A 24,259-nucleotide genomic window follows, 5' to 3' on the forward strand; every position below is an offset into this window, starting at 1 on the left:
TTTGCCCCCCTTTTTATTTCCTTAAAACACCTGGTTTACAGTACAATCCTACATGCATGTCTACTTGGATGTGAGTCCCCTTAGGTTCAACTGAGCTTATTCCCAGGAAAGTGGTTATAGGATCGCAGCTTTATGTTATTTCTTCTGCTATCCTGTTCCTCCTTAGGAACATACCAAGAGGGGCTTCCCAGGTTTTCAGACAGGGAACATTCCCAGCGCTGCCTGGAGGTGCCGGAGATTGAACCTGAGACTTCAGCATGAGCTGTGGCCCTTATCCCCTTCCCTGCTCCTCGTCTTATTTTCCTGAGGCTGGTTTGCTGCTTGTGTCATCTAAACCAACCACTTTCCACCTGGATCCAATTCCTCTTACCTCCCTTCTTCCATTGGAACTCTCCCACCTTTTTCATTCAGACCTTCTACCATGTAATTCAAACAAGCAGGTCTTTCTTCTGATGAGATAATCCTTATGTCTACCATTTTAGTAGTAAGTATCATTCTGTTTCTCTTTGCATTATCTTTCACTTTCAGTAATTATAAAATATAGTTGCCTTGTAGTTCTGTACTTATCCCATGTTTGAATAGGATTAGTTGTGTCTGTTCTGTGCTGCTGCATTTCCTTTAACAAATAGCTCCAATAGTAGTCTTCTAGCAAAATCTCAAACTATAGTGCTTTCCTGGTTTGTACGTAATGGCAAACAAGGTTTTGCCACAAAAGAGTAAGCACAGCTGGGAAAGGGAGTATGTGAGTGCAAGGTTCAATCCTGTAAAGGCAAATGAATGTTACATCTAAATTGAGCCATGGACTGTCCTCTATTCTATTCTGATTTAGCTTTTATTACATTTGTGTTTGCTGACATGGGGTTATCTTTTTTTAATCCTTGCAATAACCCTTTGAGATCACTGAAGCCAGGCTGCAGTAAGGGATCTGAACCCAGGACTCACCAATCCAAATTCAAGATTCTGTCCAGCACGTCAGACTTGTTTGCCTTTGGCTCCATTTAATAATAAAATTGCACATGAAACAAGCGATGAAGAAGGTTTTCAAAGAGACATTAACCTCTTCTGAGAGGCAGTTCTAAAGCCAAGGGGCCATTACTGAAAAAGCCCAACCCTTAGGCACCACCCTCCAGATCTGTCATAAAGAGCAGACAGCAAGGTCAGGTGACTGGACCTCAACTGACAACAGGGTTCATACTGGGAGAGATGGTCTTTATGGTATCTGTCCTTAAGCTCTCTGTTATTTTTGCCGATAATTCATGTATAGATTCTTCTCGGCTTCCTTCCAGTTGCAGCACAAATGTTGCAGGTCTTGTGTTTTTGTCCTATAAAAAGTTTCTAAAGTCTTCATTTCCTTTTTCTATGATTCTTATCTAACCATAGGCTCAGACTATGCAATTGTAACAATCATCTAATGTTTCCTTGCTTGTCATCCTGCCTTTATTTCTTTTCATTGCCTACTTTCCCTCAACCTTTTCCCTTTAAACTGTGGCTCCTCATATAAAAGACTCTTAAAGCCTGTAATCTGAATTTTACAGCAGTTCACTTGCTGTTGGGAATTGTTATTAGAGCGGATTTGTTTGTTTAAAGGTATATTCGCGCTGCAGAGGAAATGTGAGTTTTCAGGTTTGCTTTTCAGTGCGATTCTTGCATAATGTATTCTGTACCTAGACTGGAATTTTATTGATACTCTGTAAAGAATAGTTTTGGCTATATGTTCTAGTGCAGGGATGGGGAGTCTGTGGCCCTTGAGATTTTGTTGGACTACAGCTTTCATCATTGACCTTTGGCCATGTTGGCTGGGGCTGATGGGAGTTAGCATCCAACAACGTTTGGAGGGTCAAAGATCCTCCACGGTTCATCTTCTGCTGGGTTAAATGAGGTTCTTAATGTTCAAAATAAAGGAAATATTTTTAAAACTGCTTCTTTCCTTCTTAATTGTCTTCATGACCTTGCTCCCTTCTGTTGTTGCCCTTTAAAGTATCTTTTCTGTCCTTCACTTGTGCTTTGTAAAAATACATAACACGCATATGATGCTGGTGTATGGCTTCTGTTTTTTCCGTCTTCCCTGAATATGCTTGTCTTCTGTCTTTTCCTCAATCAGTACAGTGGTTTAGACCTTTGCAGAGCAGCTCCAAAGAGCAGACTTCTACTGCAGGTGTGGGGAACTTTTGATCCTCCAGAACTACAGCTCCCATCAGCCCCAGCAAGCATTGCCAATGGCCAGGAATTATGAGAATTGCAGTTCAGCAATAAATGGAGGTCCAAAGACCCTGTTCTGTTGGGAATGGAAAAGATGGGGATTCACTTAATATCTCCTTTGGAAAAGCCAGGCCCTCACAACTGAATAATACTGCTCATAGAAAAACTTTGGGTCTTATCAAAAACAAGTTGAATAAAATTCCACTTTATCTTCCTCTGGTATGCCTGTAAGGAGGAGACTGGAAGCATCCTAATCTGTTTCTTCTCCAATCTTGGTTAATTTCTGGTATTAGAATGGGGCCACAGTGTGCGTGTGTGTATGGGGGGGCGGGAAACCTTGGACAATGGGCTGATTTGGTTCCGCTAACCCCTTTGAGGTTCAAATTAGAATCTACCTGCTGTTTTAGATGTGGATGGAGAAGACACATAAAAGCAAATGTGTCTGCCACTGTTGCATCTAGTGTGGTCCCCAGAAAAGCAGTTCTTCACTTTCAAATCTGGCAATAGGTGCTCCTTAAGCATAATCAGTTGTTTTATATGGTCTGCTTATGTTGCATGAAACTGATGGTGTCCTCTAGGTGTCAAAGAACCTAGCTGCCACTTTTAAATAAAGTAGTCAAGATCTTACACTTCAAAATTGTAAAATATAAAAATTAATGTGCAATGTATACTAAAATCTTATGTGGATTCCATCCTACCTAATTTATTTCATAACCTGTGTCCCATACTTCCACTCTTAATTTAGGATTGCACTGCCTTCAGCAGTTACTTAACAACAATAATCTGACACACAGTCTTTTATAGTTCATTAAAAAAATTAAGCCTGACTGAGTAGAGTCAGGATTGGCTATTTTGCTTTGCGTGGGCCTGATCAACAATAACACATAATATTTTAATCCTAATCTGCACACACCCATTGATTTGCCTTTGGCAACTCATTATTCTACAAAAATAGGTATGATAGCTTCATTCAAGCAGTGGAGCTTAATGTATTAATGATGTGTAATTACTTTGAAGATATAAAGCTATACATGAATGCTGAGTATTGTCTAATTGTGTCTCCCAGTTATGTATTAATCTATAGTTTAAAAGTAAATAAATAAATAAATAGTATAGTTTGAAAGTAAAGGGGGAGTGGCAGGTCTGAGACTTTGTGGCATTATATTTATTGCTGAAAGCAGAACAAATAGGGTTGTATGTGTACATGAAGAAAAAACCTGGTTAACAACCATATGTTATCAGCTTCTGTTTTAGATGAAGTGCTGATTCACAACTGATCTACTGATGCAGCAGAATTGCTTGATATCCGGCTTTTCGTAGAGGGGGCAATGACACCTTGGAATGCTCCCCAGTGACAGAGTCCTTGTATGCTGAAAACTAGCATGTCTTTTGAAAACTATTGTTGAAATTATTGGGATTTTCCTTTCTGGATTTTAGTTCATTTGTAACTGGTTCATGTGTTTAATATTTCATTAAGAGCATTTAATAATTTAAGACACCGGCTTCTTTCAGTAGGTTAGGTACAACCATTTTTAGACAGCTTTGGGAGGCTCACAAAGAATGTAAATTTAAACATCCATGTAACATTTTTTTGAAAATACAAGGATGGTGAGTTTAGGAATGTCTGCTGCCTAGAACCTGAATAGAGCCTTTAATCAATGGCTATTAACCATGATGGCCTTGTTCTGCTTCCACTGTTATTGTGAAGAAGAGAGAACAGCTAAAAAGTATGGTAGCTGTGTTTGTGATAGTTTTAATGACTTATTTGAACAGCCTCCAGACATAAGCACCTTGCCATCATTAACACAGGTTAAGCTGTTGTGTTTTTCCCCTCCAAGAAGTACACGGGAAATAATCTCCAATAGGGGTGTATATGAATGATTGTGTGTAGACATTATCATTGACTGACAACAACAAACCTTTGGGAGACGCTTAAGTCCCTGATGAACAAAGAGCCACACGTTGTACCAAAGGCTGCATCTACAGTGGATACCTGCAACTTGTCAGGTTCATCTCTCAGTTGATATTACAACAATCATCAGTCCTCCTCCATTCTTCCAAAAGAGATTGAGGCAGTGAAGATGGGACTGTTCCCTAGTTTATTTCACAACCTGTTCCTTGGAAAAGTGATGTGAAAACAGGACTGTAAGCATTCTTAATTATGCTTCTGATTATTATTTTTTCTGATTTATTATTTATTCAATTTGTATCCTGCCCTTCCTCCTGAAGGAGCCCAGTCTCCCAGTAGTGGCATAAGTCTTCCACACAGAATACAGAGTGCATGCATAAGAACACAAGAAGATCCCTGTTGGATCAGGCCAGTGGCCCATCTAGTGCAGCATTCTGTTCTCAAAACAGCCAATCAGATGCCTAAGGGAAGCTCACAAACAGGACCTGAGTGCAACAGCATTCTCCCCTCCTGCAGTTTCCAGCCGTGGGTATTCAGAAGCATACTGCTTCTGACAGTGGAGGTAGAACATATAGTCATCATGGCTAGTAGCCATTGATAGCCTTATCATCCATCAATTTGTCTAAATGCAGACAAAAGCACTTGGATTTGTTCTGACTGGGACATTCTAGTTGATTCAGGCCCAATGGATGTAACTTTGGCTCTTGCTTGTCCAGTGTTAATGGATATTTTTCAGTTTGTACAGCCCGAGGATGTGGACAGGATCCTTGGAGAAGCAAAGGCCACCACATGTGTGTTAGATCCAGTGGTGTGCTGGAGCCAGCTCGTACGGGCTCGCGAGAGCCGATTGTTAAAGTTCCGAGAATTTTGCGAGCCAGTTGTTAACAGAGGGAGCAGGGAAAGTCTTCTGCTCCTCTGATTGGTGGACGAAAGACATGTGCCAGAAGTATGGGCTTCTGGGCAGAGCTTGGAAAAGTTACTTGTTTGAACTGCAACTCCCATCAGCCCAATCCAGTGGCCATGCTGGCTGGGATGGGAGTTGTAGTTTAAAAAAGAAACTTTCCCAAGCTCTGCTTCTGGGCAGCGTCGCTCTTCCCTCGTATGGAGGTACGAGGAAGGAAGTGGAGAGAGAGGGAAAAATGCTACCACAGTGGAGGGAGAAAGCCAGAGGAGAAGGCAGCTGCAGGATGGAAGTAAAGAGCTGTGGAGGTGAGTGACGATGATGTGTGTGTGTGTAACCCTTGCAGGGGTGAACTTTGCACTCACCCTACTGCCCCCCCACCCCCGCTGTTTTGTCTCCCCCCCCGGCTCTGTTTCTGTCAACAGCACAAGAAAACTGGGAAATAATGAAACAAGCAATTCCTGTAATCACTGCTGACCTACCCCAACACCAAATTTGTTTTCTGCCTTTTTGGGGGTAGGGCTACAAATGACACAGCTCAGTGTAGTTTTAAGAAATATAATTATAGTGATTAGCATTACTCATTTTGAGATGGCAGCAATTCTTTTCATGTACCTTGTCATGTTGTGCTATACAGGACTCTTTTTTTAACCATCCTGGGCCAATCATGCAATGGAAATGTGCATGGTTTGCAATTGTGCTGGGATTGTGGAATATTGCCAGAACCAGAGAGCAAAATCTAGCTGCTGTTAAAGTAATTTTATAATCTGAGAGTATTTTTTTTTTAAGGGCAGGTTTCTAGAACTAATGGTTCTGGTTTCTAACTATTTAATTGACACTGGCAATTGTTTGAAAACAGTAATTTTGACAGTCCTTCTAGGGTCTGTCAACAGGGCTAGCCAACATTGTGCCTTTTCATTGTTTTGGACTAAAATTCCCATGAGCCCCAACCAGCACGGCCAATTGTCAGGGACTATGGGAGATGTAGTCTACACCACCTGGAGGGCACCATATTGGCTACCCCTTCACTAGAAACAGTACAAGAAAAATGATTCCAGTACTAATAGGATGAAATGGATGTGTTTCCCTTCGCTTAGAAGCCCATTTCAGAAGCCATCATATTGGGTGGTGTTCAGTTAACACATCTTGTTAATGCAAGGATTTCCATTTGCACAACAAGACTCCCGCCTCAACCCTCTGCATATGCCCCTTTCTCAAATTTGTTCTGGAGGGTTGAGGAAACCCCTACACCAAATTTAGAGAATGCATGGGGGAAGGAGAGGGGGGACGTCCTATCCTATCACTCAAGCAAAAATCTTTGCACTGATGGGACCATGACTACATACATTGGATACAAGCTATTATGTTAAATAGTGTTGATCATCAGTTCAGAGAAGAGGACATAATGGAAGTCTAGATTTAGTCTTTCCCTTCCCCCCCCCTAAATGGACGATAAGTGGTACCAAGCATAGCCTGACTGCTTCATTATTGGACTTTATGATTGATGGAAAACGTGCATGTAGCATGCATTTGCATGTGCATTTCCTCTTGTTGGACTGAGTTGCTAGAGACAGGGAAATGGAGAACTACAAGAAGTAATGTCAATATCCTATGCTAGTGGCAGAATTATTATTCATTTTTTTTAAAATCAAGTCTCCAGGTCATATATGTCAAGCATACCTCAATTAATTTTTGAGACTAACAAATTTCTCTTTGTGTTCTGTTATTTTATATCTGTGTAATTAACCCCTGATAGTTATTGAAAACTTCCATCCTGATGAATATATTTATTTATTAATTTTAAAAAATTATATACTGCTGGATTGTAAGAAACCTCTAAGAGTTTTACAAAACACATTAAAATTATCAATAAAACAGTTAAAAACACTTAAACATTTTTAAATGAATTCAAAACAGCAACAGACAAAAAAACCACAAACATCAGCATCTAAGCATCTGGATAGGCTTGCCTAAACAAAAAAGTTTTAAGCAGGCGCCGAAAAGAATATAATGAAGGCACTTGCCTAATGTCAATGATTAAAAAGAAAGGGCATATTTAATTTGTTATCTTGCAATCATTTATTTCTTTTCTTTTTTGCTCTCTCTTTTAGTTTTGAGTGATTCACATCATGGTCAATTTTCTAATGTAATGCTCTAATTTTAGGCTCCTCGTATGGCTAAAAGACATTTAGGAAGACTGCAGAGTGGTTCTAAGGCAACCACCATTTGGTATGAGAGTTCAGAAATTTGTTGTTATGTGCCTTCAAGTCGATTACGACTTATGGCGACCCTTTGAATCAGCAACCTCTAATGGCATCTGTTATAAACCACCCTGTTCAGATCTTGTAAGTTCAGGTCTGTGGCTTCCTTTATGGAATCAACCCATTTCTTGTTTGGTCTTCCTCTTTTTCTACTCCCTTGTGTTTTTCCCAGCATTATTGTCTTTTCTAGTGAATCGTGTCTTCTCATTATGTGTCCAAAGTATGATAACCTCAGTTTCATCATTTTAGCTTCTAGTGACAGTTCTGGTTTAATTTGTTCTAACACCCAAAGACTTGTCTTTTTCGCAGTCCAAAGCACTCCTCCAACACCACATTTCAAATGAGTTGATTTTTCTCTTATCTTCTTTTTTCACTGTCCAACTTTCACATCCACACATAGAGATTGGGAATACCATGGTCTGAATGATCCTGACTTTAGTGTTCAGTGATACATCTTTGCACTTGAGGACCTTTTCTAGTTCTCTCACAGCTGCCCTCCCCAGTCCTAGCCTTCTTCTGATTTCTTGACTATTGTCTCCATTTTGGTTAATGACTGTGCTGAGGTATTGATAATCCTTGACAAGTTTAATGTCCTCATTATCAACTTTGAAGTTACATAAATCTTCTGTTATAATTACTTTAGTCTTTTTGATGTTCAGCTGTAGTCCTGCTTTTGTGCTTTCCTCTAACTTTCATCAGCATTCGTTTCAGATCATTACTGGTTTCTGCTAAGAGTATGGTATCATCTACATATCTTAAATTACTGATATTTCTCTCTCAATTTTCACACCTCCATCTTGGGCCAATCCCGCTTTCCATATGATGTGTTCTGCATATAGATTAAACGAATAGGATGATAATACACCCCTGTCTCGTGCCCTTTCTGATGGGGAACTAATTGGTTTCTCCATATTCTGTCCTTACACTCGCCTCTTGTTCAGAGTATAGGTTGTGCATCAGAACAATCAGATACTGTGGTACCCCCATTTCTTTTAAAATCGTTCTATAGTTTTTTGTTATCTACACAATCAAAGACTTTGCTTTAATTTATAAAGCACAGGGTGATTTTCTTCTGAAATACCTTGGCCCATTCCATTATCCAGCATATGCTTGCAATATGATCTCTGGTGCCTCTTCCCTTTCTAAATCCAGCTTGGATTTTCCCCCCCAGAGAACCGGTTGTTAAACATTTACCAGCACACCACTGGTTAAATCCTTCCTGTTCTGGCTCATTAAAAAGGCCAAGTAGGGATTGGCCAAGTGGGTAAAGGGAGTGGTTAATGCCTCTCTGAAGCAAGGCAGGGCCCCAACGTATCTAGAAGAGGCAGTTGTAAGACCCCTATTGAAAAAGCCTCCCCTGAATCCTGCCATGTTGGATAATTGTTGGCCAATCTCCAATATTCCATTTCTGGGCAAGGTGCTGGGGTGTGTGGTGGTGTCTTAGCTCCAGGAGTTTCTGGATGGCATGGATTATCAAGATCCATTTCAATCTGGCTTCATGCTGGGTTATGGGATGGAGACATTTGATTACTTTGGTGAATGACCTACACCAGGAACTGGACAGGGTGCGTAGGTTCTTACTGGTTCTGATGGACCTGTTTTACAGTGGCTCTGTTCCTTTTTGGAGGGGCAAGCCCAGAAGGTAGCACTGAGGGATTCCTGTTCGACTCCTTGGTCATTGGCCTGTGGAGTTTCTCAAGCTTCCATTCTGTCCCCCATGCTATTTAACATATAAATGAAACCACTGGGAGAAGCTGTCCATAGCTATGGGGTCCAGTGCCAGCAGTATGCTGATGACATTCAGCTCTATTTCTCCTTTTCACCTAAATCCAGGGAAGCTGTTTCAGTTCTAAACCAGTGTCTGTTCTCGGTAATGGATTGGATGAGGGCAAACAAATTGAAGCTTAATTCAGAGAAGACAGGTGTTCCTAGTCAGTCAGAAGACAGATCAGGGAATAGGGATTCAACCTGTTTTGGATGGGGTTACGCTCCCCTGAAGACACAGGTTTGCAGATTGGGTGTACTCCTGGATTCAGCCCTGAGCCTGGATGCTCAGGTTTCAGTAGTGGCTAGGAATGCATTTACACAGTTAAAATTAGTGTGCCAACTGTGCCCATTCCTGGAGATGTCTGATCTGGTCACAGTGATGCATGCCCTAGTCACATCCCATTTGGATTACTGTAACACACTCTATGTGGGGCTGCCTTTGAAAAATGTTCAGAAACTTCAGCTGGTCCAAAGAGCTGCAGCCAGATTTTGAACTGGGGCTGGTTTCAGGGAGCATATAACTCCCTTGTTACAACTCCACTGGCTACTGGTCTGTTTCCAAGCACAGTTCAAAATGTTGGTTATGACCTATAAAGCTCTATACAGCTTGGGTCCAGGCTATCTGAAGGACCATATCTTTCCACATGAGCCTGTCTGAGCCCTGAGATAATTGGGGAGGCTCTTCTCTCGATCCCACCACCGTCACAGGCATGTCTAGTGGGAACACGGGAAAGAGACGTCTTGGTGGCTGCCCCCAAGCTCTGGAACTCCCATCATAGGGAAGTTAGACTGGCTTCCTCCCTGCTGTCCTTCCGTTGGCAAGTGAAGACTTTCCTGTTCCAACAAGCTTTTGGGACTTGACTGCAAGGGCTATTAAATATGGTGCTGTTTTGATTGGTTTGTATGTTGTGGTTTTTAACTCGCTGTTTTAATTGACGTTAATTTTATAGTTAGTTTAATTACATTACAATTACCTTCTGTATGTTTTATATGTTTTTAACTGTGTTCGTTTTAATTTTTGTAAGCCACCTTGAGTCCCAGTTCTGGGGAAAATGCAGGATATATTTGAACAAATAATAATAGTTTAAAGCCATCCAAGTTGGTAGCCATTGTTGATTCTTGTGGGAACAAATTCCATAGGTTATACACTAAGTGAAGATCTTTATTTTAACAACATACAACCCTTCTTACCCCTAGGCCCTGCCAGATTTCTCCAAAGCCTCCTACTTCCTCATCTCCCTCCTTTTTTTCTACCCCTCTCTTCATTCTCTTATCTTTTCCACCTGCCCTTCCCTCATGCCATATTTTGTAGCTAGTTCCCTCTGACACTTTACCCACCCAGCTGATGAGCTTCCTGTTGACTCGCTATGCTTTTTTCTTGTATGCTGATCCTGTCCTTTGTCCAAGAAACTTGGAGTGAGGTACACGGTTTCTCCCATTTTATCCTAATAACCTTCTGCGGTAGGCTTAGCTGAGACAGAACTGCTCCAATGTCACCGGCAGACTTTGTGGCTGAATGAGATTTGTACACAGGTCTCCAAGGTGTACAGCCAGCATATCTAGCTCAGTATTGTCTACACTGACTGGCAGTGGTTCTCCTGGGTTTCAGGAAGGAGTCTCTCCCAGCCCTACCTACTGTGGATTGAACCTGGTACCGTCTGCATCCAAATCAGATGCTGCTCCACTGAGCTGTAGCCATTCTCCAGTGAGTACTTTCACTGATAGGTGATGTTTGAGGAAGGAATGGGGAAGAGAATTGGCCACCATCTCAATGTGTGCCTTGTATTGAGGGCATTTCTGGATATCCCTCTATCCCAGCCTTCACCAACCTGGTGCCCTCCAGATGTTTTGGACTACAACTCCCATCAGTTCCAGCTTTGAGTTTGGGATGAACGCAAAACAAAATTCCAATAGCAGTTTTTAAAAAAGTTTATTAAAATAAGGTTTAAGCAGGCAGGTGCCTGAAAGAAAATAAAAGAAACATTTCAGTTCTAACATAGCTGCTTACAAGCAGACTTCTGGTGTTCTCATGAGTAATGGAACCCCTTGAATGCTCAGAGAGATGATGAGGGATGATGAAATGTTGACAACATTTCAGCTTTTAAGGGATGAATTGCTTGGAATTGGTCATTACTTGGCATGAACTAGTTTGGTTCGACAAACTTCACTGCATTAGCTCAAAAATCTCTGAACTACACCTGAAAGTAGTTCCCAATATTGTTGGGTGAACGAATGTGAATTAAGTTCATTTTGGGGTAGTACTTCGAATGATTTCAAGTTCATCTTCAAGTCAATTCTCTTAAATACATTTTTTACTCTTTAGACTTTTTGGGCCTTTAAGCTTAAAGATCATAACTGTTGGGGAAAACAAATTAAGCAATTCACATTCTGCTGTGTGCGTGTTTTGATATTTTCTTAGTTTTAAATATATTTTATACTTCAGCACAGCAGATTGTAATGTTCTGAATGCTGAAAAGAAATAGCTGAGGATCATTTGGATGAACTTGGATTGAACTGTGAACTGAATGTGAACGAAACTAGTTTGCTTTGTAAGGGAGGAACATGAACTGGATTTAGTTCCTTTCTGGACATGTTGAATTTGAACTAGAATTAGTTCACTTATAAAAGGAGTGTTCCAAGCATGGCTTTTTATCTAGGTGGACTATGATTGATAGATGTCTCTTAAGGAGCCATTCACAGGATGTACTTCAGTAAAGGGTTCTTAACATCTTTCAGAAAGTTGGGAGGTGCTGTCACCATGTTAACTACTGCTACATTTTACTGCCTGTTACCCTACCAGACAGAACTCTTTCCTTTGCTTGGGTATTGAAGGGGGAGACACAATCTCTCTGCCTAGACATGATGGAGGACTAGAGATGCTGAGCAATCTTAAAGTGACAGGCTGGGGTAGCATCCATTTTCTCCCACTGAGCCTACTCGTTTTTTATTCTGCTGTGTATAGTTTTCATAAGACCTGCATACAGCCATCCGTGGCATTTTGAATTATGGTGAACGACTGTAACGTACCTTTTCCGTTAAGCTGATCCACAAATTCTTCTTGGTACACCTTAGATCTTCTTTCCAGAAGGGTCCTGGAAGTTTGAAATATTCCCCATTGGCATTTGAATATAGCTGTTTGTTAATTAAATTCAATTTTTCATTCTCCCCATGTAAAAATTTACAATGCATTATTTCATACAATCCAAAGTTCAAAATGTTCAAAAACAAGAATCAGCAAAATAAGTGCCATTACAATGTAACTTAAAACTTACCTATATTTGGGAGGTGTCTTGGGGATATTCACTAAAGATGTAGAAACAGTAGAATGCAGAAGAGCATTGCTGGCAGATGATGGCATATATCACATTGGAGGATGAGCAGGTAAATATTGTGAATGGCAGAATTTGGTCCTGGATTAGTATTACCAGAGGAGACATAAGGGCATCTTTGTCTGTCACTGAAATGATGACAAGGTTGGCTTCAAGCAGTCCTCCCTGGGAAGAGCATTCCATATATGGGGTGCTATTACAGAGAAGTGGCACTCAGCTGTGGAACCCCCTTCCTCTTGAAGTCCAGTTGGTACAACAGACATAGTTTGCTGCAAATTAAAAATGTACCACTTGGTCCAGGCGTTGGGGCTGATCTAATGTGTGCATTTTAAATTGGCTGCTATCTGTCTGTTGCATTAGTGCATTATTTTTGAATTTTAAATGGTTTCAATTGTAGAATCATAGAATAGTAGAGTTGGAAGGGGCCTACAAGGCCATCAAGTCCAACCCCCTGCTCAATGCAGGAATCCAAATTAAAGCAGTCCCGACAGATGGCTGTCCAGCTGCCTCTTGAATGCCTCCAGTGTTGGAGAGCCCACTACCTCTCTAGGTAATTGGTTCCATTGTCGTATGGCTCTAGCAAGAAGTTTTTCCTGACGTTCAATCGAAATCTGGCTTCCTGCAACTTGAGCCCATTATTCTGTGTCCTGCACTCTGGGACAATCGAGAATCCCGGCCCTCCTCTGTGTGACAACCTTTCATGTACTTGAAGAGTCCTATCATATCTCCCCTCAGTCTTCTCTTCTCCAGGCTAAACGTGCCCAGTTCTTTCAGTCTCTCCTCATAAGGCTTTGTTTCCAGTCCCTTGATCCCAGAGCTTGAAAGTAACTAGTTACAAGTAACAAATTACTTGTAATTCATTACTTTTTTTGAGTAACGAGTGGGTAATTCCTTTACATTTTGATTGTAATAGGACTAGGAGTAATTTTACTACATTTGTGGAGTTATTGTAACATTTCCAGAATTACTTTTGGGCATTACTTGGGGGGGGAGCAGGGGAAGTCTTCTGCTCCTCTGATTTGTGGATGAAAATCATGTGTCTCAAACTGTGCTTCTGTACAGCGTCGCTCTTCCCTCATGCTCTGTGGGTGGGTAGGAGGCAACGAGGGAGGAGGTGGAGAGTGAGACAGGGTGGAGTGGAGAAAACAATTACTTAAAAAAAGGATAGTGGTGGTGAAGAATGGAGTGGAGGGAAAAAGGATCCGGAGGTCAAGAACATGGATGAAGGAAGAGAAGGAGGCAGCAGCAGAATGAAGATAAAGAACTGTGGAGGTGAAAGATGACAACATGTTTTGGCACACAAAGTGGCCTCCACCACCCTCTCTGGCTACTATGCTGCATTTGCAGTATTTTAACTTTTTTGCATCTCAGGGGAAAATGTTTGCTTGAGTGAGTGTCCCTTAGTTGGTGGCAGGGCAGGGTCTGGGAGGTGATTAAGTGAGAGAGATTATGCTGGCTGGCTGAGTGGGGGGGGTTGCACTTGGTTTGACGTGCAAAGATCCAAGTAGTGGCCTCAGACTCCCTCCCCACCACCCTTACCAGCGGAGAGACCACCATTGCTATCTTATGAATAAAAATAATTATTCTACTACCTCTGTATGTGTTTGTTAGTTTTTAATGTTGTTTTAGGCTACTTAGATGTGCAGCAGCCAAGGTCAGCACCTTGTAGGTGGTTTTTTTTAAAGTAACTGAAATGTAATTGTATGTCATGGCCCCGTCAGAGGACTCATCAGACGAGGATGACTCGGGAGTAACAGCAGCAGACCCAGAAGCAGCAGACCCAGAAGGAGAAACTCCTGAGAATCCAGCTCCTTCTCCCCCTCAGCTGCAGAGCATCCCAGACACAGCTGAAGCCCTTCAGCCAGACGCAGACAGTGAACAGGATACTCCCCCCTCACCTGCAGAACGTAGACAGCAGAAGGTCAGGCAGAAGAGGGGCAGGCCTGTCCACTTAAGGCCAAAACGCTGATGGCTCACACCTGCTGACAAACCTGCTCCTTAAAAGTCAAACCTTGGCTTCAGCTTGTTGCTGACTACAACGTCAGGCGTGGCTTCATGTGTTTCTAGTTTCCCTGAATCTTGCCTTGGACTGACCCCTTGGCAATTGAACCCGGACCTCTACTGACCTCGCTTCTGGACTTCTGGCTTGGCACGTAAGCTTAGGAAGGGCCTTGCCCTTATCACGCTTCATCCTCGTTAGCCTGGCAGATTTACGACCAGACTGCCAGCTAAGGACTTTCCCGCCCTGATAACTACCCAGGAATTTCCAGCCCCTACCGGCACTGCTGTCTCAGTGGAGAGCTGACATTGTAGTGATTACTTTGGAGGAAAAGTAAAGTAATCAGTTACTTTCAAAACAATATAATTGTAACAGTAATTACTACTTTTGGGGGGCATGTAACTAACTGTAATTTATTACTTTTTTAAAGTAATCTTCCAAGCTCTGCTTGATCCCCCTTGTTGCCCTCCTCTGAACCTGTTCCAGTTTGTCGGCATCCTTCTTGAAGTGCGGAGACCAGAACTGGACGCAGTACTCAAGATGAGGCCTAACCAGTTCTGAATAGAGGGGAACTAATACTACACGTGATTTGGAAACTATACTTCTGTTAATGTAGCCTAATATAGCATTTGTTTTTTTGCAGCCACATTGCGCTGTTGGCTCATACTCAGCTTGTGATCAATGACAATTCCAAGATCCTTCTCACATGTCGTATTGCTGAGCCAAGTATCCCCCATCTTATAACTGTGCATTTGGTTTCTTTTTCCTAAGTGTAGAACTTTGCTTTTATCCCTGTTGAATTTCATTCTGTTGTTTTCAGCCCAATGCTCCAGCCTATCAAGGTCCTGTTGAATTTTGTTTCTGTCTTCCACGGTGTTAGCTGTGCCCCCCAATTTTGTATTTTTCCATTTTTTGTTTTTTATTGATTTTAATTAAGTTGTCTCTTTGTAAACTACCCTAGGAAAATGAATTAGGTGTGGGATATAAATAAATTCATGTGAAGCCGATAGATTCAGGTAGTCAATGATCTTGTTGTGATTTATTAAGGCACTTCCGTTATATTTCAAATTAAACAGCTGCTTCAAACCATCAGAGGAGCAAGGTTGAATAACAAGAAGTGTCAACAGAAGGCAGTGACTGAACTCTGATAAGCACGTTACATGATATTGATATTTATGAATCACCTTTTGCATATGTCTCAAGGTGATTTACAGATGTACATTAAAAACAGCTTAAAACAGTTTTAAAAGCAATGCAAAAAAACCCTGATCATAGGTATAAAAGAATATGAAATGAACAATAAAGCAACTGCTTTGCATGCAGAAGTTCCCAGGTTCAGTCTCCTGGTAGGGCTGAGAGTGTTCCCTGCCTAAAATTCTGGGGAGCTGCTGCCAATCAGAGTTGGCAATACTGAGCTAGATGGATCAATGAGCTGACTTGATATTATGCAGCTTTCTGTTATTAACACAGCACCATCAGTGTAAATGGCAGTTTACACAGTACAAGAAGGCAGGTCTCTGCCCTGAGGGAAATGCAAATGAAGCAAGCCAGGAAGCAGTATTCAGTTTTACATGCGTGAGCATGATTTACAGGCTGAGTTATAATAAGGCAGGGATGGGAAGCAACATCCCATCATCCCTGACCAATGGCCATGGTGACTGGGGCTGAGGGAAGCTGGAATCCAACAACATCTGGAGGGCCACCCATTCCCCAGCCCTGCAGGAGGGTATGGGAACTACGACTTTGTACCAAGGGCTTCGCAGAAAAGATGCGATGTAATCATAGAAAACAAACTGTCGACTTGATATGCAAGAAGCAGTGACCTCCGAGAGTTTCCCATGCAATTCTTGCTTGAAGAACAGGAAGCATGACTGTGCTTAAGTCAAGAAGAATAAAATGACTATACAGAGTAAGTAGCAGTATTCGTTTTTCAGCAAGGGGGACTGGTAGCTTTAATTTACTGTCAGTCTCTGATTGACATCCCCCCCTTATGTGTACACTAACTACCTCATCTCATTGTGTGGATAAAATGGAGGGGGAGAACCATGTACATTGTCTTAAACTCCTTGAAGGAAAGGCAGGATAAAAATGTAGTATGTAAATAAGTAAATGGTGGAGTGATTGAGGCCGCTTCCTTTAAATTATATTAATTATATATATATCAGCCATCTGAAATATACTTCCTTGAAAATGTCCTTGGATCCAACTGTTAACCTTTTGATTGATTGTTGTGCTTGTTGTTTTTACTCAGTTACCTGAAACCAGTCTTGTGCTAACTTAATGCTTGGAAGTTTCATGTCTGAATGGTGTACTACAGGGTGATGCAATATCCAAGAATTAAGAAGGGCAGTTGCATCCTCTGTGGGTCTGGTCTCTTTATACTTCTTTCTGGGTCTTCTCCAATCTAGTGCTTTCCAGGTCTTTTTGGAGCACATGGCCATGCTGGCTGGGATTGATGGGAGTTGTGCTCAAAACATTTGAAGGGCACCAGCTTGGGGGAGGCGTTTTCCTATCATCATACAAAAAGAGACCCTACAGAACAAGCTACCATAGCTAATCACTCTGTTGTTCATCCTGCTTATCCAGTCTGGCTTACAGTTCAGATGAGATGTATTTACCACTGTTGAAGCTGTGCCCAAAAAGTATATTTAGTCTTTTTGCTTACTCCACCTCATCTGTGTAAAATAACTTGTCTTGTAAATAGTGTGTGTAGAAATGCTGTGATGAAATCCTGCTTTCATTGGGAATGAAAGGGAAGAATCAACAACAGAGGTGCCTTAAAGTAAATCGCTCTTAGGAAGCAGGAAGAAAATATCATTATTTCTGATTAAGTTATGTATAAGTCAAATTTGTGTGTGTGATGCATTTCACAACTATAGATTTGTTTGGTTTGTGGATGGACAACCTCCACCTCTTTCCCCAGCTTTAATCTGGGGTTCTCAAATTTTAATAGTTCATTCACTTAAATAAAACTGAGTGTTCCAGATACAATTAAAAGAGAACAAAGATAAACTGTGATGTGGCACTCTCTCTTTTTGTACTTACCAAAAGTTAGCTTCAAATGGGGGCAGTTGCTACGCGCAAGGTGCAGTTCTTCTTCTGCCAAGAACCAGGGAAATGCAGATTCTTTTTGGATCATCACATGTAAAAATTGACTGCCCATGTTTTCTTCCCAGTGCATACACCTATGGTACAATAGCCATGTTTGCAGCCCATTACATGTGGTGATTTACACAGGGAAAAGTGTCCATGCAAACTATGTGTGTAGATATGCTTCCTAGTCATGCTTGAAGTGGATCTTGGCAGAAATGGGATGGGAAGGGGAGCAGGACCATCTGGGCACACACTTTTCAAGGCAGATATTATTTGGGAAATGCAGGCCTTGCAATTATATAATGGGAGTCTGAGTTAATCAGTGCTAGTTGATTCCAAAATGTTAGCTGATGTCTAAAATGAAGTTTAACCTTTTCTTTCCAGGCCCATAAATGTGAGAAATCTGTATAGCATTCTGTTGTAAACTAAAAGCAACCTGAATTCAGCAACAGCCCCATATTACAAGAAGCGAAACATTAAATGCTTTGAGAAAAAATGTCCAGTATTTTTAATGAAAAAATAGAACATTTTCCCCTCCTCCTCTTTGAAGATACCCATTCTATTCCCGCTACAATGCACACCTTAACATGGTGAGGGGGTTTGAGAGTGTTGAAGAATCTGAGAGCAATGCCGTCAGGAGTCTAGGTCAAGAGGCTAGACTACTAGCGGGGGCACCCAAGGCGGAATGGTCAAAGCTGAGACACTAGACTAAGATGCATCCAAACTCAGAGGAAGGCAATAGTAAACCACCTCTGCATACCTCTTATGATGAAAACCCTATGAACAGAATATCCAAAATACAACACGAGATAGTGCTGGAAGATGAGACCCCCCCAGGTCAGAAGGCACTCACCAAGCTACTGGGGAAGAATAGAGGACAAGTACGAGTAGCGCTATGATTAATGATGCAGCTGGGTCAAAGCCAAAAGGAAGCCCAGAGGCCGATGCGCACAGATGCGAAAGGAGAGTCTGGAGTTGTACGATGCACACAATAGGAACATGGAATGTGAGAAGCATGAACCAGGGAAAGTTAGAAATTGTCAAGCAAGAAATGGAACATATCAACATCACAATACTTGGTGTGAGTGAATTAAAATGGATGGGAATGGGACATTTTGGCACGGAAACAGCCTTGGTCGTCCTGTATGATGACCTCTGTCGGGAGAGAGACAGGGGGAGTGTGACTCTGTTGATTCTCCTTGATCTCTCAGCAGTTTTCAATACCATAGACCATGGTATCCTTCTGGGAAGACTGGCTGAGTTGGGAGTAGGAGGGACTGCATGGCGGTGGTTCCACTCCTACATGGCGGGTTGGCTCCAAAAGGTGGTTCCTGGGGAACATTGCTCGGCACCCTGGATTCTCTAGTATGGGGTTCTGCAGGGGTCAGTTTTGTCGCCCATGCTGTTCAACATCTACATGAAACCATTGGGTGCAGTCATCCGGAGTTTTGGAGTGCGTTGCCATCAGTATGCTGATGACACGCAGCTCTATTTCTCCTTTTCATCTTCTTCAGGTGAGGCTGTCAATATGCTGAACCGGTGCCTGGCTGCGACAATGGACTGGATGAGGGCTAATAAACTGAGGATCAATCCAGACAAGACTGAGATGCTGCTAGTGGGTGGTCCCTCTGACCAGATGGTGGATGTTCAACCTGTCCTGGATGGGGTTGCACTCCCCCTGAAGAAGCAGGTTCGTAGCTTGGGGGTTCTCCTAGAACCATCTCTGTCACTTGAGGCTCGGGTAGCCTCGGTGGCACAGAGTGCCTTCTACCAACTTTGGTTGGTGGCCCAGCTGTACCCCTATCTAGACAGGGATAACCTGGCTTCAGTTGTCCATGCTCTGGTGGCCTCCAGGTTGGATTTCTGCAATGCACTCTACGTGGGGCTGTGTTTGAAGACAGTTTGGAGGCTGCGGCTTGTGCGGGGTGCAGCAGCCAGATTGGTAACAGGGACCAGATTGTTTGAACATATAAAACCGATTCTGGCCTGCTTGCATTGGCTGCCTGTATGTTATGAGCTCGATTCAAGGTGCTGGTTTAAACCCATAAAGCCTTACACAGCTTGGGACCACAATACCTGATGGAATGCCTCTCTCAACACGAACCCATCCATACTCTACACTTAACATCAAAGGCCCTCCTCTGGGTGCCTACTCTGAGGGAAGCTCGGAGGATGGTAACAAGGGAGAGTGCTTCTTAGTGGTGGCCCCCAAATTATGGAATGATCTCCTTGACGAGGTCCGCCTATGAATAATATTTTAAATGACTTGTCACAAGAATCATTAACACAACACTGTGAGTTTCCACACCCCTTGGACAGGGGTGTGGTGACATGATGGGAACAATGCATGTGTTACACAATTCTAAATATTGTGATTGCAGCAAGGATCAGTGCAGCATGTCTGCTTTCAGTGATGTTTTTCAGTAATTGTAGCAAATGTAAGTTGTGATGTTTATTGGGACAGTGCAATTTTTATGTAAATAACAGTGGTGGTGGTGGACCTTGGGCAGCATCAGAGCTGCAAGGGGAACAAGGAGGGAAGTTTAATTCATGCTTTCTCCCTGGCAGGGTCCCAAAAACTCTCCTTGCCTCTCCAAAGTGATTTGTATTTTGGGAGATGCTTCTACTGACTGCTTTGGAGGCTACCCTTGAAATGCAAATAGCAGCTTAGAATAGGTCATTTTTGTTGGAACTATGGTGGAGAGGGAGAGTTAAACCTCCTCTTTTCATTCTCCACCGCCCTGAGGATGCCCAGGCATCCCAGCAACTTCTGTTCTTATGTGTTTTAAATGTGCATGTTCATTCACACAGTGAGGCCATCATTAACATCTTTTTGGCTTCAGGTTAAGATCTGCCATTTCTCCCACACATTTGATGGAATCAGATTGGTTGGTTATCTTGGCCCTTATACTGTGTTTATTTTTTGTTAATGTTTTATATTGTCCTACGTAGGATAATTGCTTCATTAATTGTTGATGGTTGTATTGATTTTAAAATCTTGGATTCCTTTTGTTTGTGAGTTGCCTAGAGTCTGTTATGAGGTGATAACTCTGATTAATAATAGTAATAGTAATAATTATAAGCATCACATCTAGTTTGGAACAGAATAATTGGCTTTCTATCTTGGATCAGAGCTCTACCTAATCCAGCTTCCTGTCTTCAGAAGTGGCCTCCAGATGCCCTACAAAGCCCACAAGTAATACTTTTTCCTATACTGGCAACTTCACACCTCTTAAAGTGTGCTGGAGAGGCAAGGGTGCCAGTGGGCAGGTGTTCAGCCTGCAGGTTCAGTCACAGAGTAGGACGTGCCTCCTTAGAAAGGTCTGCTTTGTGCTTTGAGGGCGGTTAGTTGCTGGGGAAAAGCATGTGCCTAGCTGAGGTTTTCCTTTTGTTTTCCAAACAGCAGTGCCCCCCCATTGCATTAGACACAAAGTGGAGGAGACTTTTGTTTGGAAAACTTAAGGGAAATAGCCTCTCCTCTGCGCCTATTGCTGGTACACACCAGCTTTAGGGCTTTAATGATCTCAGAGTAGAAAAATATTTCCCTGGTGAGAAAGTAAATATTGATTGCACGTGTCTTGTCCCAGAGAGAAACTCATTATTGTGTGCCATCCTCTATGATGCAATGGGCTTTGAACATTTTAAAGATATATTATCCAGCAAAGATTGAATTTACCAAGTTGGTCCTGTAGGTTTTTATCTAGTATAGCACAGGGAAAATTGTGAAGTATGGTGTCTCAGTTCTGCTCCTTGTTATAAATTCAATATAATACCGTATCATGGTATCTTGTAAAATATACATTAGAGTCATTATTTGCTTACTAGTTAGTTGGCTGTAGCTTACCCTGCTTTTGTTTTATTTGCTATTATTTGCTGAGGCACGTTAAGAGTTTTTTAATTGTATATTACCTGTTTTGTTTATGTTGTATCCTGCCCTGTAATCTATATAGATGAACGGTGCTGGGTTAAAAGTTACTTTTAATAATTACAGGCATTTGTCTCTTAAAACACTAGTGCCTAGAACTCAAACTTCAATATAGAAAGAAAGATTATTTGAATAACAAATTTAGTTCATGGAGGTCTAAAAGCTGTTGGAGTGGTGAAGATTGTACTGATTTCTCTTGAGCAAAATGCATTAACCTGTGAAAACAATTTCTGTCTTAGGACTGTTCACAGGAGTATGTAGTAAAGAATTATTTCTACTACTACCTGTTCAGGATTTCGGCTGCAATGGGTCAAGAAGTTTTCTACATCACATTCCTTCCATTCAGTTACTGGAGCATTAACCAATATGTTGCTAGAAGGCTGATAATTATGTGGTCTGTAAGTATTACACAATTATTACTTATATTGGCAAATTATTGTCATATTTTTAGCTCTTTTTCCTCTGGCCAAATTGTCAGTAAAGCTGTATAACCTTTTACATTTCTAGCCAAGTAATCTAAAGTATAAGCAACTAAAGATCTGGTAGCACCTTAGACTAACACATTTTAAGCTTTCATAGACTAGAGTTCACTTCATCTTGCATCTGATAAAGTGGATTCTAGTCTATGAAAGAACTTTAAATAGGGTTACCATGTCTCTGTTTTTCAGCCGGAGTCTCCAGTTTTTGGGGGCCCTCTCTGGCTAGCAGCTTCAATTAAAAAACAATTAAGTTTCTAGGTGGTCTGGTTCCCGAGATATACACCAAAACGTCAGCCGCCCCTGCACGACTGTTTAATCTATTTAACTGATATGACACTGAAGTTGGTTCCTAGTTCCCAGTTCCTTATTTGCTTGAAAGTTCAAAACACTAAAAAAGAAGAAGAGTTGACAGCTACAGCAACTTCAAACCAAACTTAACATGTCTCTGAACCCCAAAATATATGTTGGGGTACCCTGTATGATATACCACTGTGATCGGGGGACTCTCCCCATCAAGAATAACAATACATTGATACAATCAAAATCATCAGGCTTCTGATATTATCATAAATACATAATGATGTCATAAAATCATAAAAAATAAGTAACTGGGGGTGCCCACCCCAAAATCTGCTCTGGGATAGGACAAATCATATACTCCAGGAAACGGGAGGGTGTTCTGTACGAGATGTCACTGCGTCCTGCCTGGCCCAGAGCTTCTGCTGGGCGCAGGGCACGGAGGAGGGCATCTATGCAAAATCAAAGCAGACAAAAACATACAGGAAAAAATAAGTAACTGGGGGTGCGCACCCCCAAATCTGCTCTGGGCCAGGACAAATCATATACCCCAGGAAAGGGGAGGGTGTCATCTACGAGATGCCAGTGTATCCCGTCTGGCCCAGAGCTTGTACTGGGTACCAGGCACGCACGGGTGCATCAATGCAAAATCAAAATGGACAAAAACATGTAGAAAAAAATAAGTAACTGGGGGTACCCACCCCAAGATCTGCTCTGAGACAGGACAAATCATATACCCCAGAAAAGGGGAGGGTATCCTCTATGAGATGCCACTGCGTCCCGCCTGGCCCAGAGCTTCTGCTGGGTGCAGGGCACAGAGGAGAGCATCTATACAAAATCAAAGCAGAAAAAGACATACAGGAAAAATAAGTAACTGGGGATGTCCACCCCAAAATCTGCTCTGGGCCAGGACAAATCATACACCCCATGAAAGGGGTGGGTGTCCTCTATGAGATGCCGCTGCGTCCTGCCTGGCCCAGAGCTTCTGCTGGGTGCAGGGGAAGGATGAGGGCATCAATGCAGACAGAAAGGGTAGAGAATCTTCTTACTCTTACTCATTTCTCAGACCTCTTTCCGAAGTGAAGGGTCAAATCTGTAAAGAAGTTTGGAGCAGCCACATTAAAAGATAAGGGCAGGGCATTCCAGGCAGGGAGTTGCCAACACTGCTTGGAGATGGATGTCTTTGCAGAGGATCCCTAGTCAAGCTTTACCAGCAGCACAATCCAAACTATATCTACTCAGAAGTAAGTCCTGTTGAGTTCTATGGGGGCTTAGTCCCTTAGTACGTGTGTTTAGAATTGCAGCCTTCAGGGACATCCATCTTTACGTCTGAGTGCTCTCATCTAACATCTCCACAACACTAGGCTCCTTTCTTCCTACAGTGGCCTTCTGGTGACTGGCCTGGCCTGAAGGCACTTAAACCCATCTTGCCGAAAGCAAGTAGGCTAGATTAAATGTTCCCTACCCAGGCTCCATCTTTTAGTTAAGATATCTAGCTTAATTTCCAGTCAGATTTTTTTTTTAATTGTATGCTCCAAGCAACTGTGATTGATGCTTAATGTATCATGCTTAATGTATCATGCTTACTGACATCACTCGGGCCCACCACCACGACATCACTCGGGCCCACCCCCATAACATTACTTGGGCCTGCTCCTAAAATCTCAGGATTTGGGATGCCTCTGACCTGGCAACCCTAACTTTAAACCATAATCAAATTGGTTTGTCTGTAAGGCGCCACAAGACGTTTTGTTGCTTTTGCTGCAACAGACTAACATGGCTACTTCTCTGGAAATATAAAGGATGAAATTGTATCTCTCTTCTGGAAGGGTAGTATTTAAAAATAGTACTTATTTTAAAAGCTTGTTTTTATTGATAATTCTTTAAAATATTATATTAAATTAATAAAATAAAATGAAAGTTTCAGCTTGTTCCCAATATGGAACATACAATTTACCCAACACAGCTGATAGTGCATCCTATTGGTGGCTGATTCCTGGCATGTGTTCACAGTGTTTTGGTTTATGCTGTTATAGCTACAGCAAAGATGATTGCTTACCACAGCAACATTTGAAAATCTGTGTCATGGAGGTTTTATAC

The 24,259-nt window shown here is 42.0% G+C and overlaps 1 protein-coding gene across 2 annotated transcripts in view; it reads left to right on the plus strand.

The window, feature by feature from the left end:
- The window catches only part of SGPP2 (sphingosine-1-phosphate phosphatase 2), a 68,263-nt gene that overhangs the window by 2,280 nt on the left and 41,724 nt on the right, over positions 1-24,259 (plus strand). The window contains exon 2 of one of the 2 annotated variants that reach the window (XM_061636785.1): positions 21,623-21,781. The exons of the other annotated variant lie outside the window; for it this stretch is intronic. Coding sequence (XP_061492769.1) covers positions 21,623-21,781 — 159 coding nt within the window. The remainder of the gene's footprint in view (positions 1-21,622; positions 21,782-24,259) is intronic. 2 annotated transcript variants of the gene reach the window in all.

The sequence above is a fragment of the Rhineura floridana genome, chromosome 7 (assembly GCF_030035675.1).
Source record: "Rhineura floridana isolate rRhiFlo1 chromosome 7, rRhiFlo1.hap2, whole genome shotgun sequence".
NCBI lineage: Eukaryota > Metazoa > Chordata > Lepidosauria > Squamata > Rhineuridae > Rhineura > Rhineura floridana.